Genomic DNA, 12,802 nt, shown 5'->3' with positions numbered 1-12,802 from the left:
ATCCTCTGCCAATGTTATCCAATAGAGAAAGGGGGCAATCAAAGTGGTACTACTTACAGGTAAGTAGAACAGTTTGGTAACCCAGTCTCTAGGAGTTAGGGTAAGCACGGGGGCTACAAGGCAGCACCAAACTTACACACTCAGTGGCACAGGGGCGGCCGGGTGCAGAGTGCCAACACAGCACCTGGCACCCAATGCATTCAAACAAAGAATCTTTAAGTTGGAAAAAGGCTGCAGGCTCGGGCCAGGAGGCTGGAGGAACGAAACCTACAGCTGCACTGGTACATCGGGATACTGACGGTAGATCTCCTCAACGTCCAGGGGCTCCGGGTTCAGGGGTGTCATTTAGTGACAAAAATCAACTTTCCAGTGCGATCGTGGTTGAGAAGGGCGACCATGCAGACTCTGCAGGCATAGGTGTGGAGTCTGGCAGGGGTCAACCCCTGAAGTACTCTTGCTCAGGATCACTGGGGAACCCTTCCTGGACTGGTGGGCCTCCTGGACTCGGGCTGAGGGTGACGGGTGCAGAGGTGGTCGACTTGGCTGTTCCTTAGGCAGAGCTTCGGTCTATAAACGTACTCTTCTTCAAGACAGGTCTGCTGTCCATGGGCGATAAGGAATCCTTTTATAGGCAGGCAGTCCTCCCAGGGTTCTGGAGGGCATTAGGCTGCAGGACGAGTCACTCCTCTGTAGCAGGGACTTTGAGGGCTGCAGACAGGCCGGAAGGGCTGGGGCCAAATCAGTTGGTACCTTCAGTTTTTCCTGCTACATGGCTCTTCTTCGTCCTTTTCTTCATAGATGATTGGTAATATGACGATGAAGGTTTAGGGCTGCCCCTAAATACTCAATTTAGGGATATTACATGGATTAGAAGGTAGTAGCCAATGGACTACTTACATTTAGGGTGACTACACCCTCTGTAAGTCCACTCCATTTGGGAAGGGGGACATCCTTAGCCCTATTGGATACTATCCTCCAAACCAATATGGAGGAATCTAGAGAGAGGGGTACACCTCAGCTCAGGGCACCTTAGGGGTGGTCTTGGCTGAGAGTGGACACTCATTCTCGGCTTACTAATTTTCCTGTCTGCCCTACCACCAAAAATGGGGCCTGGCCAGGGGGTGGGCTGATCTACTATCTGGAGAGGCCCTGGTCAGCATTGCAAAGGATGGAAAGCCTTTGAGGATCACTGCCGTTCTATGCTGATCCTGCTTTGGGGTAGGTGTGAAGCACCTCTACCCAGAGAAGGCTTTGTTTCTGACCCACAAAGGTAGAAGGCTCCTACCTCAGGGTGTCAGAAACATGTCTAGAGGGGGCAGCCTACTGGGAAACAGTCCGGCACACACTTGTAAGTTGGTAGGTTTCCAGGGGGCACCTCTGAGATGCCCTCTGAGTGCATGTATTAATAAATCCAACACTGGAATCAGTGTGGGTTTATTAAGCTGAGATGTTCAGAACCAAACTTCTTGGAATTCAGTGAAGCCATCATGGAGCTGAGGAACTCGTAGTGACAAGCTCCCAGCCCATGTACTCAATATGGCTTCACTATACATCTATAATGTCTAAGAATTGACTTAGACACTATAGGGGCCTATCTGCTCATGCAGTTATGCCCTCACATGAGGTATAGTACATCTGCCTTAGGGATGTAAGGCCTGTAGAGGTGACTTGCCTTTGCCTCTTGCAGTGCTGGTAGGCCTGGCACACAGTGATGTGTGCCAGGTTGACTCTTCACTCTTATCTGCAGCAAAAAACAGAGGCAGCAGTCATCAGGGGTCTCTGAGGGTGGCATTTTACACACTGCAGCCCTTCGAGACTCTCTCTGGTCACAAGCCCTTGGGACTTGTAAGTGTGCCAGTGGTGCGCCAATTATGGAAATAAAGGTACAGTTTTGGGAAAGAACACAGGCACAGGGAACCTGGGTAGAAAGGAACCCATTGCACATTTAGTCAAAGATGCATCAGAGTCAGGCAAAAAGTGTCAGGGTAACTATGCCAAAAGGAGTACTTTCCCACATCTCTGGCATAATATGTTTTAACAGAACTGCCTTCATGCATATTGCTGTTGTAGGTAACTCCCACCAGTTGGAGACCTAGATTCTCTTTTTTGCATGTACTGACATTCCTTCCCCCTCCACTTCTTTCACTGTTTATATGAACCACTAGACAGCAAGATCTGACAACTGTTTAAACGACATAATGACCCAATGTTTTTTACTATGTTGCGGCTAATTCATTTTGTTATTGATGTGCATTTATTCTTTATTGGTTCTGAATAATTCATTGTTCTCTTGTTCAGTAGTCCGATTTACACACCCTCATCCCTCTTCCAGTTCTAGAAAAGGTTTTTTCCTGAACTGAATCCTCCTTCTAGCTCCCGAGACAAGTGTAATTTCTTCCCCTTTCTTCTTAAATATCAGGCTATTTTTCACCTATCCTATTTTCTTATACATATGTTTATTAATTCCAAATAATGGGTGCTCACGCCCTGATGATGATCTTACATTGCCAAAGACTTATATAGACTCTGTTTGTATTGTGTCAAATAACCTTATGAAGTCAAATGTCTTTTTATGTGTGATGCAAATGTTTCTTTTCGTTTATTCATCACTTACCACTGCACCCCTTTTTTTGAGCTTTTTGTGAGAATTGGATCTTTACTATAATAACTGAAATAAAGATTAAAGTTATGAAAATATGCAATTAATAAATGAATTGCTATAAAATATTGATTACCTGTTCCTAACTTGCCTGGGTAAAACCTACTACTCTCCTCCTTATAGAGTTGTTACTGTTCTATTGGGGCTGAGGCCTGTGTGAACCATAGATTTCTCTAACATACGGTATTACCCCAGGTTCTCCAAAGTCTTGGGATTACCCTTGTTCTTTATACAGGCCCCGAGCACCGATTTCAGCAGGAGCGGTTTTGTAGGAAAGGGAAATATGTCTCATTCCCAATGATATCTCGCCCTGGTGGATTCCTGATTGGGGATCGCTGCAGGCGAGCAATGCCCAACCAGGGGCAACTTTACACACCAGGGAATTCTTTTTCTGGAGGGAAAGCACCCCCTGGAAATGGGCTAATACTCACCCTCTTCTAGGTACAACAGTCTTTCGGCTCTGGTAAGTATGGCCAGGCAGATAAAGGGTTGGACCCCACCGCTAAAGCCCTAACAGTCTCTCTGCCCACCTACAGTAACACATCCACTTGGCAAGAAGGAAAAAATGTTGATTCTTTTGGGCATAGTTTTAATGAATGGACAGCAGAGTGGGGGTAAATACCAATTTCCTCTCGCTTTCCATGCCGATTGGCTTCACTATTTAGCTCAGGGTCAGCCGGCAAAGGGATAACCTGCCTCAGCCCACACATTTCTGAAAACTAGACATCCCAGGACGGTCCAGAATGGTAGGAATTGCATGGATCCTGATAGATTCATCTACCCAGAATGCTATATAAACCCCACAATATGGCTAAAATCGTGCATTTTCCCCAAAGGTCTGTGAAGGAAATTTCCAAAATCTGTGTGATACATAATATTCCTATGAGACCCTTCTTCCCCAATCCCCCCTGGGAATTCCCACAAATCTCACCCTAAAAAGGTACTCCCCTTGCGGTCCTAAGGCTAGCACCCAAGACAGGAATACATCGAACCAGGAACCATACAAAGTCATTATGTGCACCTCCATCACAATCACCTACTAGAGACCAAAGTTAACTTACCATACATGACGGTCACAGTGTCCGGCAGGCTGCTGTGATACACCTCATATCTGTACATTTTCTCATCATCTCCTTCCTGAACTTCCACTGTTTTCTTGGCCTGGTAGGTTCCATCAGGGTTTGGTAGGATGTCGCTTGATTCCCAGGGCATCTCTACGCCATTCCTGACCCATCTCACCTCAATGTCTCTGGGATAAAATCCATACGCGTAGCCGGTCAGAAAGATTCGATCACTGTTCTTTCTTCGTGCAACCATAGTTTTAGGGGCAACTGGAAGGAAACGCAATAACTACAATTACACCACAATCACAACATTAGGTTTTACTAAACAGGTTATTTGGAATTACTTATCTATAACACTTTTCTTGAGCACATTCTTTGAATATACCCGTTCACGACACTTCCAGGAACCCATATGCGCCCGCACAGAAGAGGAACCTCACTACAGCCATCTTGGATCACAGACTAAACTACATTGGTAGCTCCATCCAGCAAAGAGCTGAGGATGCTACTAGGAGCTCAAGATAAGGACCAAAGATGGTGACAGATGTTGGGGCTCACCTGCAGAGACTCGATGGAGGTGAAACAAGATGAAGATTACAGGGAACCTCACATCCAGTCCAGATAATAATTGTATCATACTGCATCTTTACCGGTGTAGCATTAAAAGGGCTGTGAGAGTAAGAACCAGAGAACCAAATTATTTCTATGGACTAAGTTCATGTAAATATTTTCAGAGTAAGACAGGTAAATATTGGTTGAAAAACATGATCCAGTGAGCTCCCTGACTGCATGTTTCCGGTCACAACACCTTAGCTGTGACAAATGGGAGAGGGTAATTCTAAAGTTTGGACAAAAACTCCTTGAGGAGAAGTGACTGTATACGATACTAGAAGCCCATCCCGACCTTGTCCGGGTATGAATTGCTGCCGGCCAGTAGTATATTGTTTTGTAGGATTTCATTGTGATAGCATTTCTTATCTGTGATAGGCCTGTGAAACGCTCCGATTCACAGTGCACTGCTGATGACTTAAGAGTGTGCGTTCAGTAGTGTGTGAACTCGAGTTTTCCTACTTTATTTTTCCTTGCAATATTATATAGCACAAACTCGACAACATGGCACGGACACAATTTACATTACAGAGGAACACATTCATTTGTGGTAGGCACGGGGAGACAAACCGATTTGCCTGGAATCACAGGGTGTTGAGCTGATGCCGAGATTCGAACGTAGCTCCCCAGCTTTAAAGTTCGCATTTCTAGAACTTGTGGCGGGAGGTGTGTCTAAAAGTGTATGTCGGTGCTTGCCATCAATGAGAGAGACCTGTGCATTTTTTAAATCGGTGGTGAAAAAATACGAGTATGTTGCTGGAGATGTGGGCCGCCGTGCCACCAATGTACTTACCGGGGGAGGGTAAACACCCATTATTTCGCAACTTTCTTTCCGCATACCATCACTCTGCATACTTTCATTACGAAAGTACCATGACTCCGCAATGCCATTATAACGCATGGCATTACATTTTATATGCTTTTACCACGCATACATTTACAACGAAATTCGTTGTAAATGCATGAATGGTAAAAGCATGTTTTTTTTTAATGTTTGGATAAGGTAAGCATGGGTATAGGGGTATATGTTTTGGGGTACTGAGGTATATGTTTTGGGGTGTTTGGGTATTTTAAGGGTTCAGATATAGTTTTGGGTTATGGGGTACAGGGGTAGTTTTAGGGTTTAGGGATAGGTATGGGTTTTGGGGTAAAGGGGTATTTTTAGGGTTCAGGTCTAGGTTTGGGTATAGGGGTATTTTTAGGGTTCAGGGGTAGGTTTGGGTTTTGGGGTACAGGGGTATTTTAAGGGAACAGGGCTAGGTTGGGGTTTTGGGGTACTGGGGTATTTTCTAGGGTTCAGGGCTAGGTTTGGGTTTTGGGGTACATGGGTATTTTAGGGTTCAGGGGTAGGTTTGGGTTTTGGGGTACAGGGTTATTTTTATGGTTCAGGGCTAGGTTTGGGTTTTGTGGTACAGGGGTATTTTAAGGGTTCAGGGCTAGGTTTGGGTTTTGGGGTACAGGGGTATTTTAGGGTTCAGGGGTAGGTTTGGGTTTTGGGGTACAGGGGTATTTTTAGGGTTCAGGGCTAGGTTTGGGTTTTGGGGTACAGGGGTATTTTTAGGGTTCAGGGGTAGGTTTGGGTTTTGATGTACAGGGGTATTTATAGGGTTCAGGGCTAGGTTTGGGTTTTGGGATACAGGGGTATTTTTAGGGTTTAGGGATAGGTTTGGGTTTTGGGGTACAGGGTATATTTATAGGGTTAAGATGGGTTAGTGTTTAAGGGTGTTGGGGTATTTTAAGGAGTAAGGGTGGGTTATGATTATGGGGTGCAGGGGTATTTAAAGGGAGCAGGGTGGACACCTGGAGCTGGAATGTACAGAACCTGGGAAGAAAAAACAATGAAATATTGGGCACAACGCTCGTTTTTTTTTCCGTAATCCCGCATCCGCACAGGCCCACGCCCACAGCACATAATATGAGACATGGCATGAAGGGCGGAACGTACCACACGCCCCCAGCGTTTGTCACGCCCGCAGGACACGCCCACAGCACAATGCAGACACACCCACAAGGGACTACTTTGCTGGCACGGTTCTTTTACCTTTTAAATGTATATGGTGGGCATCTGCATAGCCTATGTCCTTCTGCTGCAACTGCCATTTCCAACGCTGTATTGGGTGTTGTGATTGGTGCTGTGGTTCCTGAGATTACCCGCCTCAAAGGTTTGGGCTCTCTCTTTATTATATTAGTACTAACTGCCCGTCCCGACGTTGTCTGGGCTTAAAAAAGATTTACCTGAAGGACGGCAAACCTTACAGAACGCTACCCCACCGCTTTCCAATGCAGCAGGCGTCTTAGAATGCACAGGCCCACACACAACAACGCTGAAGGGCAAGCACACCTCACGATGTGCACAAACGCTAATCTCATCACAGTGAGATTAGCATTCGTGCACGTCGTGAGGTGTGCGTGCTGTTCAGCGTTGTGTGTGGGCGTGTGCATTCTGAGAAGTGTGGGCGTGTGCATTCTGAGACGCCTGCGTTTATCCCCTGTTGAGATCGGTAACGCTTATGCCCACAAAGGTTGCTTCGCAACATATGTTATTAACGCCGCCTGAATGGCAATGTGCGTGAATGCGGCGCACCTTGTGTCTTCTATACGGACGTGTGAGAAGTGATTATAACTTGTGAATGGAAAGGCATGCTACTGAATGACGCGGCCATTTTTTTGTTATAAAATTTGTGGCACGCCCCTCTGAGAACGCTGTTGTGGTAGGCCCCTCTCACAAAGTATGTGTGTACATTGACACGGCTACGACCATGCCCCCGACACACCCACAGCCCTCTGAGTGTGTAGTTTGACACGCCCATGCCCCTCTGACAACGGTTATGGCCACAAAGTAAAATGTGTGTAGTTTGACACGCGCACGAACACGCCCCCGACATGCCCACGCCTACAAGGGACTACTTTACCCCTAAGGTTCTTTGACATTTCTAATGTATATGGTGGCCACCTGTATAGCCTATGTCCCTCTGCTGCAACTCCCCTTTCCAATGCTGTATTGGGTGTTGTGATTGGTGCTGTACTTCTTGAGTTTACCCGCCTCAAAGGTTTCAGCTCTCTCTTTATAATAGTAGTATAGATAGAAGATGTTACTAGCTCAAGGTGACCCTATGAAAGGGATCAGAGATATCAACAGAAGGGCGAAGTAGGACAACGGAGCAGGTCATCAAATCTACCTCTATTCAGGAGCAATCTAGGAAGCTGATCTGTAAGATATTTACAGCAACGAGTAACAGACTCACACACTTACAACAATGAGTAATAAATTCACACTTACCACTATGAGGAATAAACAGGCACACAACTATGGGTAATAAACTCACACTTACCACTAGGAGTAAAAATGTCACATGGATAACCAACCTGCAACTACAACTACGAATAATTAATTCACACACTAGTGAGTAATAAACTCACTTACAACTCACATTTACAACTAATAAATCTAGGCAAAGAAGTAATTTATCTCTAAATATCTCATTTGTAGAGCATAGTAAAACCCATCAGAGTTTCCTTTCGCTTGGATGATACTGGTGGTTATCAGAAGAAAAGGTGCAATTAAGAATCAAAATATGCGTCAGGCACCGATAAGGTGCACAACCATCGCTCATCTTTATTAAGAACAGCAAAATAATATTATTCATTAAAACCTTTCCTGAACCTCCTCAAAATTATTGAACCTCCACTAGAGCATGGGGTTTAACTTCGGACTTGGAGTCAGTGCATTCACACCAACCAGACAAAATCACAACCTTACTGTGGGACCACATGTTCCTTCTACAGCTACTGCAACACAAGAGGTACTGCAGGGTGACCATCTCTTCAGCGATGGACCACAATATACTTTCCACCGACAGCCCAGAAGGGTTGTCCTGTATGCTGGTTACTTCACAAAAGGAGTATTTAGGCCAGGGGCATAACACAGGCCCCTGCAGCCCCTGCGCTGCGGGGGGCCCTAGCTCCAAGGGGCACCCTCTGCACTGCACTCTGGCTGGAGAGCTCCTGATGGAGCCCAGAGGGGGCCCCTCTAAGTACCGTGCAGGGAGGCCCCCTCACGTTTCGTTACGCCAGTGATTTAGGCTTTACTCAGGAATACAAAAGGTGATGGGTGGCATGCTCAAATTAATCTCAGCCACTTGGAGAATTCCAGTAGAAGCCCATGTTCACACCAGAACATGGACTTCTATTGGAATTCTCAAGGGCATATTATCAAGCCCATTATCGCCACTTTAGCAGCTGTTTTCTGGCGCTAAACTGGTGAATATTTTTAATGCCATTCTTGATTAATATGCCCCTTGGTTTCAGGACTGGAGGCGAACATTGAGCGTATGCCTTCCTATGTCATGTGGTTCGTTCAGGCCTACTTAGGCACACTGCAATTTTAAACATGCACATGTCTTTCTAAAGTTGCCCAAACTTTAACAAATTAATTTTTGACACATTTTGTGAGTGACAGTGCTGCAGCAGTTTCTTGGAAGATGTATTTTCAACAAGAGCACTTCGCATGTAGACTATCATGATGCCTTGAACACTTTGTGTACGGTCTGTACGTTCTGTGCAAATTATGTTATTATTTATTCCGACCATGGCGTCTTAGCTATTGCAAAATCCTAAACAAATGTCAGCTCTGCTGAAGCATCAACATGGAAGCATAACCACCAGTGCTATAAATACATGCCCACTTTGGCATTTAGGTAGGGGAGCACTCTGCTGGCACTTCAAGGGTTTTACTGTTTATCCCAGCGGGATCCTGTTGCATTCTCCGCAAGGAGAATGTCCACTTCGTGACCATAATGGGGACCTACATCTTTTGCCTTCAGGTAACAGGGTGAGGCCATCCAATAGGGAAATTCATGGCAGGCCACATATGTACCTTGGACACCTAGGTTAGGGACACATAGTGGGAGTGCGTTATACTGAGTACTCGAATGCTTGCATATATACATTGTTTTAGCACGATGGTGGAGTGGTTCATTCTTTTCACTGTCCTTGTACGAATCAGAACTTTTATCTGCTTCTGTCTATTGATCATTGCAGCACACATATTTTATACTAGAATCACAACAGTTCAATAAATATTGAAATATTTGCATACTGATTTGCATATAGCTGGGTCTGAACTGAGGTGGCAAAGTGAGCTAAAGAATGATGATGGATTCAACCCAGATCTGTGACGGAGGTGAGTGTCTGAAACGTTTCAGCGCTCTGTCCATTATCTCCTTGTGTTTGCTTTGTTCACCCTAAGTTGGCAGGGTATGCCCAGACGTGGGTCCCTTGCTCACTTTGCCACTGGATTCAAGCTAGCCTCGCTGATGAAGGGTGTTAACCAGAAACCAGTCCCAGGATGCTTGTTTCCTGTTCAGGGATGACCTGGCTTGGCAAGTCGGGCTGGGCTATTCCTAAAGAGGCACAGGGTCAAGACTGATTTGCATATGGCTGGGTCTGAACTGCGGTGGCGAAGTGAGCTAAAGAATGATGATGACTTCAAGCCAGATCTGTGACTGGGGTGAGTGTCTAAAAAGTTTCAGCGTTCTGTCCATTATTTCCTTGCATTTGCTTTCTTCACCCTAGAGTAGATAAAAGTCAGAGATACAGAGGAGGAAGTAGAAGGGACTAGTGGCCTTTTTAAACCCTTGAACCACACCAATGGGCAGGATGAAGTCTGGGACAGGCATCCCATTGGGGATGCCAGGGAAACACTTGAGTGAGCTAGGGAATCCCTCCTCAAGATCTGGAACTTGCCTAACGCTTGTCCAATTCACAGGAGATCAGACATTCTCACATGTCTAAGTGAGAACCATCTCACACGTAATCAGCTATGTGCAAAACATTCTCAAGTGATCAACATGTTAGGAGGTTAGGAATCTCCTTTGAGTGGAGTACCCCAGTCCCTCTATTGGGTGGAGTGCCCACGGCAAAGTTAAAGCTACAATGGAGTTAGAGTCCAAGGTGAATGTCTCAGGAAAATGTACCATGAGCCCCATGAAATAAATATGTAGTAATCTGGATGCAGGACACATGCAAGACTTGCTTAAAGTTGACGGTTATCCAGCAGCAACCCTGTGACACCTAAGGCCAGCCACCACTCTGCAACTGCCACTAAAACATTCTAAAGACAACATGAATGGAACACTACTGACAGCATTCTTATACATTGCTAACAGTCCTCATAAATACCACTTTAACCCACCTAGACTTTGCATTCACCATGATAGCAGCATACCTTTCCTGTTCAAGAAAATATGCAAAAGGGCCAATGAACTCTAAACACGCTCCTCAACCAAACTTACGTTGCACACACATGTTGCTCATGTGTGCTTTATGGCTCCCGAACCTAACCAGTCATTTTCGGAATTAAGACACGTCAGATTATTCCACCCACTTTTCCACCTGTCCAGCCAATGCTGGCCACCTCAACTTCCCTTTCAGTCTTTTAAATCAACGTCTGTCCTATAAGACCCTCATGTGCCGCCAGATGAATCAGCATATGTCTAACCCCTAACGGCAGTAACAACCTCTCACACCTCATCACCACTTTATCTTCACACAAAGATAAATTGTCAACTACTTTACAAAATGTTCTCACACCTTCAAACAGCATACTCTCACGTCTGACTCCCCCTTTTATCAAAGTAACCACAGCCTTCAGGGTATTGCCTTCATCCATTCCCACCATTCAATCACCTTTGATGCCAAACTCAAATTGAACAAACAATCTGCCTCCTTACTTTTCCAACCTGGGACATATTCCACAGTACAGTCATACTCTTGTAATTTTACTGCAAGTCTAGCTAAATGTACAGAACAGTTTTTTGTCGCGGAAGGCCTGAGGTCCCTGGCAAAAGGTTTGTGATCAGTTCTCAAAACCACCTTGCTCCCCAAATAACTTCTTTGTTGCCCATATTGCAGCTAGTGCCACTCGCTCAATGACAGAATAGCTTCCCTCTGCCTCTGTCAGCAAATGAGAAGGAATCGCAACAGTTATGTCAGGAACACAATGTACCTGAGACAGTACGGCTCAGATCTCAACAGCACTGGCATCCACGGTCAGTATAGTTTTAAGACCAACCTGAAACAGGACCAGAACTTGCACTCGCAATGTTGTCTTTTAACTCAAGAAAGGCTGCCTACTGACCTTCTAGCCAAATGAAGTAGTTCCCATTTCCGTAACAATATTTTCAAAGTTCTTGCTTTATGGGCAATATCCTGTACAAAATTCGAATAGATTTCATGAGTCCCATGAATAAATGTAGTTCATCTCTGTCATCTGGTACCTCAGCATTCACAACAGTACTCACCAGGTTCAATTTGAGCTTCACTCCCTCTCCTGAGATGAGTTTTATCAAATACATCAAACTCCTGTATCAAATCATACACTTTTCTGTACACAAGGTCATCCCATTAGAAATATGAAGCAAGACCTTACGCAAAGCTTCGTTGTGAGAAGAAACAATGTCTCCAAAGATTAATATATAATCTTGGAAAAACAAACAACTTTTACGTCAGCCAAAATACTTGACATCATTCTTTGAAAGTTGCTTGCCACAGATGACAATCCATGCGGCAATCAATTGAACTGAAACACCCCCTCAGACCAAGAGGTCTCTTGAATATGGACGTAGCATGTGCTGATGGTAGGCACTCTTCAAATCAAATTTCAGAAACACCTTTCCAAAGTAGCTCATTGATGTTTGAAGGGTAAAATGCATGTGACAATGTTCCTTTTGAGACTGTACAAGTCCACGCACAAACTCAACGAGCCATCATCCTTCTACGCTTCCGCCGCTGGAGAGATCCATTCAGCAGCTTCCACAGCTTCAATTATTTTGTCATCAATCAACTGATCCAAAATGCCTTGAACTTTATTTGGACCACCATGGGAGCTTTCATTGCAACATGTCTAACAGGTATGACACTCTTCTGTGCAACATAATAATCTTATGCACATGTATCCATTGGCAATCCCCAAACTATCCTCAAAAAAGGTCGAATAATCTTTCAAAATGGTGTGTAGTTCTACATTTTCCACGACTACCATCACATGATTCACAGCTCTTGGATCCTCCTTGGACTCTCCCCCTCCGCATGGGACAACACCTGCTGGCCCACCGCCCTCGGCACCCACCCCACCCCACCCCAACGGACCATGCCCGAAACCTCAGCATCATTCTCGACTCCTCCCTCTCCATGACCTGACTGGTCAACGCTATCACCTCCAGCTGCTACCACATCCTCTGCATCCTCTGAAAGACCTTCAAATGGATCGCCCCCGAAACAAGGAAGACCGTCACCTAATCACTCATAACCAGCACACTGGACTACGGAAACGCCCTCTATGCCAGGATCAACTAGTCTCTGCTCCACAAGCTCCAGACCATATAGAACACCGCAGCCAGACTCGTCCTCAAAAATGGAATAAAAAATCTGTTTCGGTACTACGGTAAATAACGATCCTGCGTCCACCATC

The 12,802-nt window shown here is 45.3% G+C and overlaps 1 protein-coding gene across 1 annotated transcript in view; it reads right to left on the bottom strand.

Moving 5' to 3' along the window:
• The window catches only part of LOC147709987 (class I histocompatibility antigen, Gogo-C*0203 alpha chain-like), a 452,566-nt gene that overhangs the window by 139,746 nt on the left and 300,018 nt on the right, over positions 1–12,802 (bottom strand). Inside the window, exon 4 of the mRNA XM_086920675.1 lies at positions 3,721–3,990. Within this exon, the coding sequence (XP_086776801.1) occupies positions 3,721–3,990 (270 nt within the window). The remainder of the gene's footprint in view (positions 1–3,720; positions 3,991–12,802) is intronic.

The sequence above is a fragment of the Lissotriton vulgaris genome, chromosome 5 (genome assembly GCF_964263255.1).
Source record: "Lissotriton vulgaris chromosome 5, aLisVul1.2, whole genome shotgun sequence".
In the NCBI taxonomy this organism is placed as follows: Eukaryota; Metazoa; Chordata; class Amphibia; order Caudata; family Salamandridae; genus Lissotriton; species Lissotriton vulgaris.
Note: the sequence above shows the minus strand (reverse complement) of the source record. Positions and strands in the feature narration are given on the sequence as shown.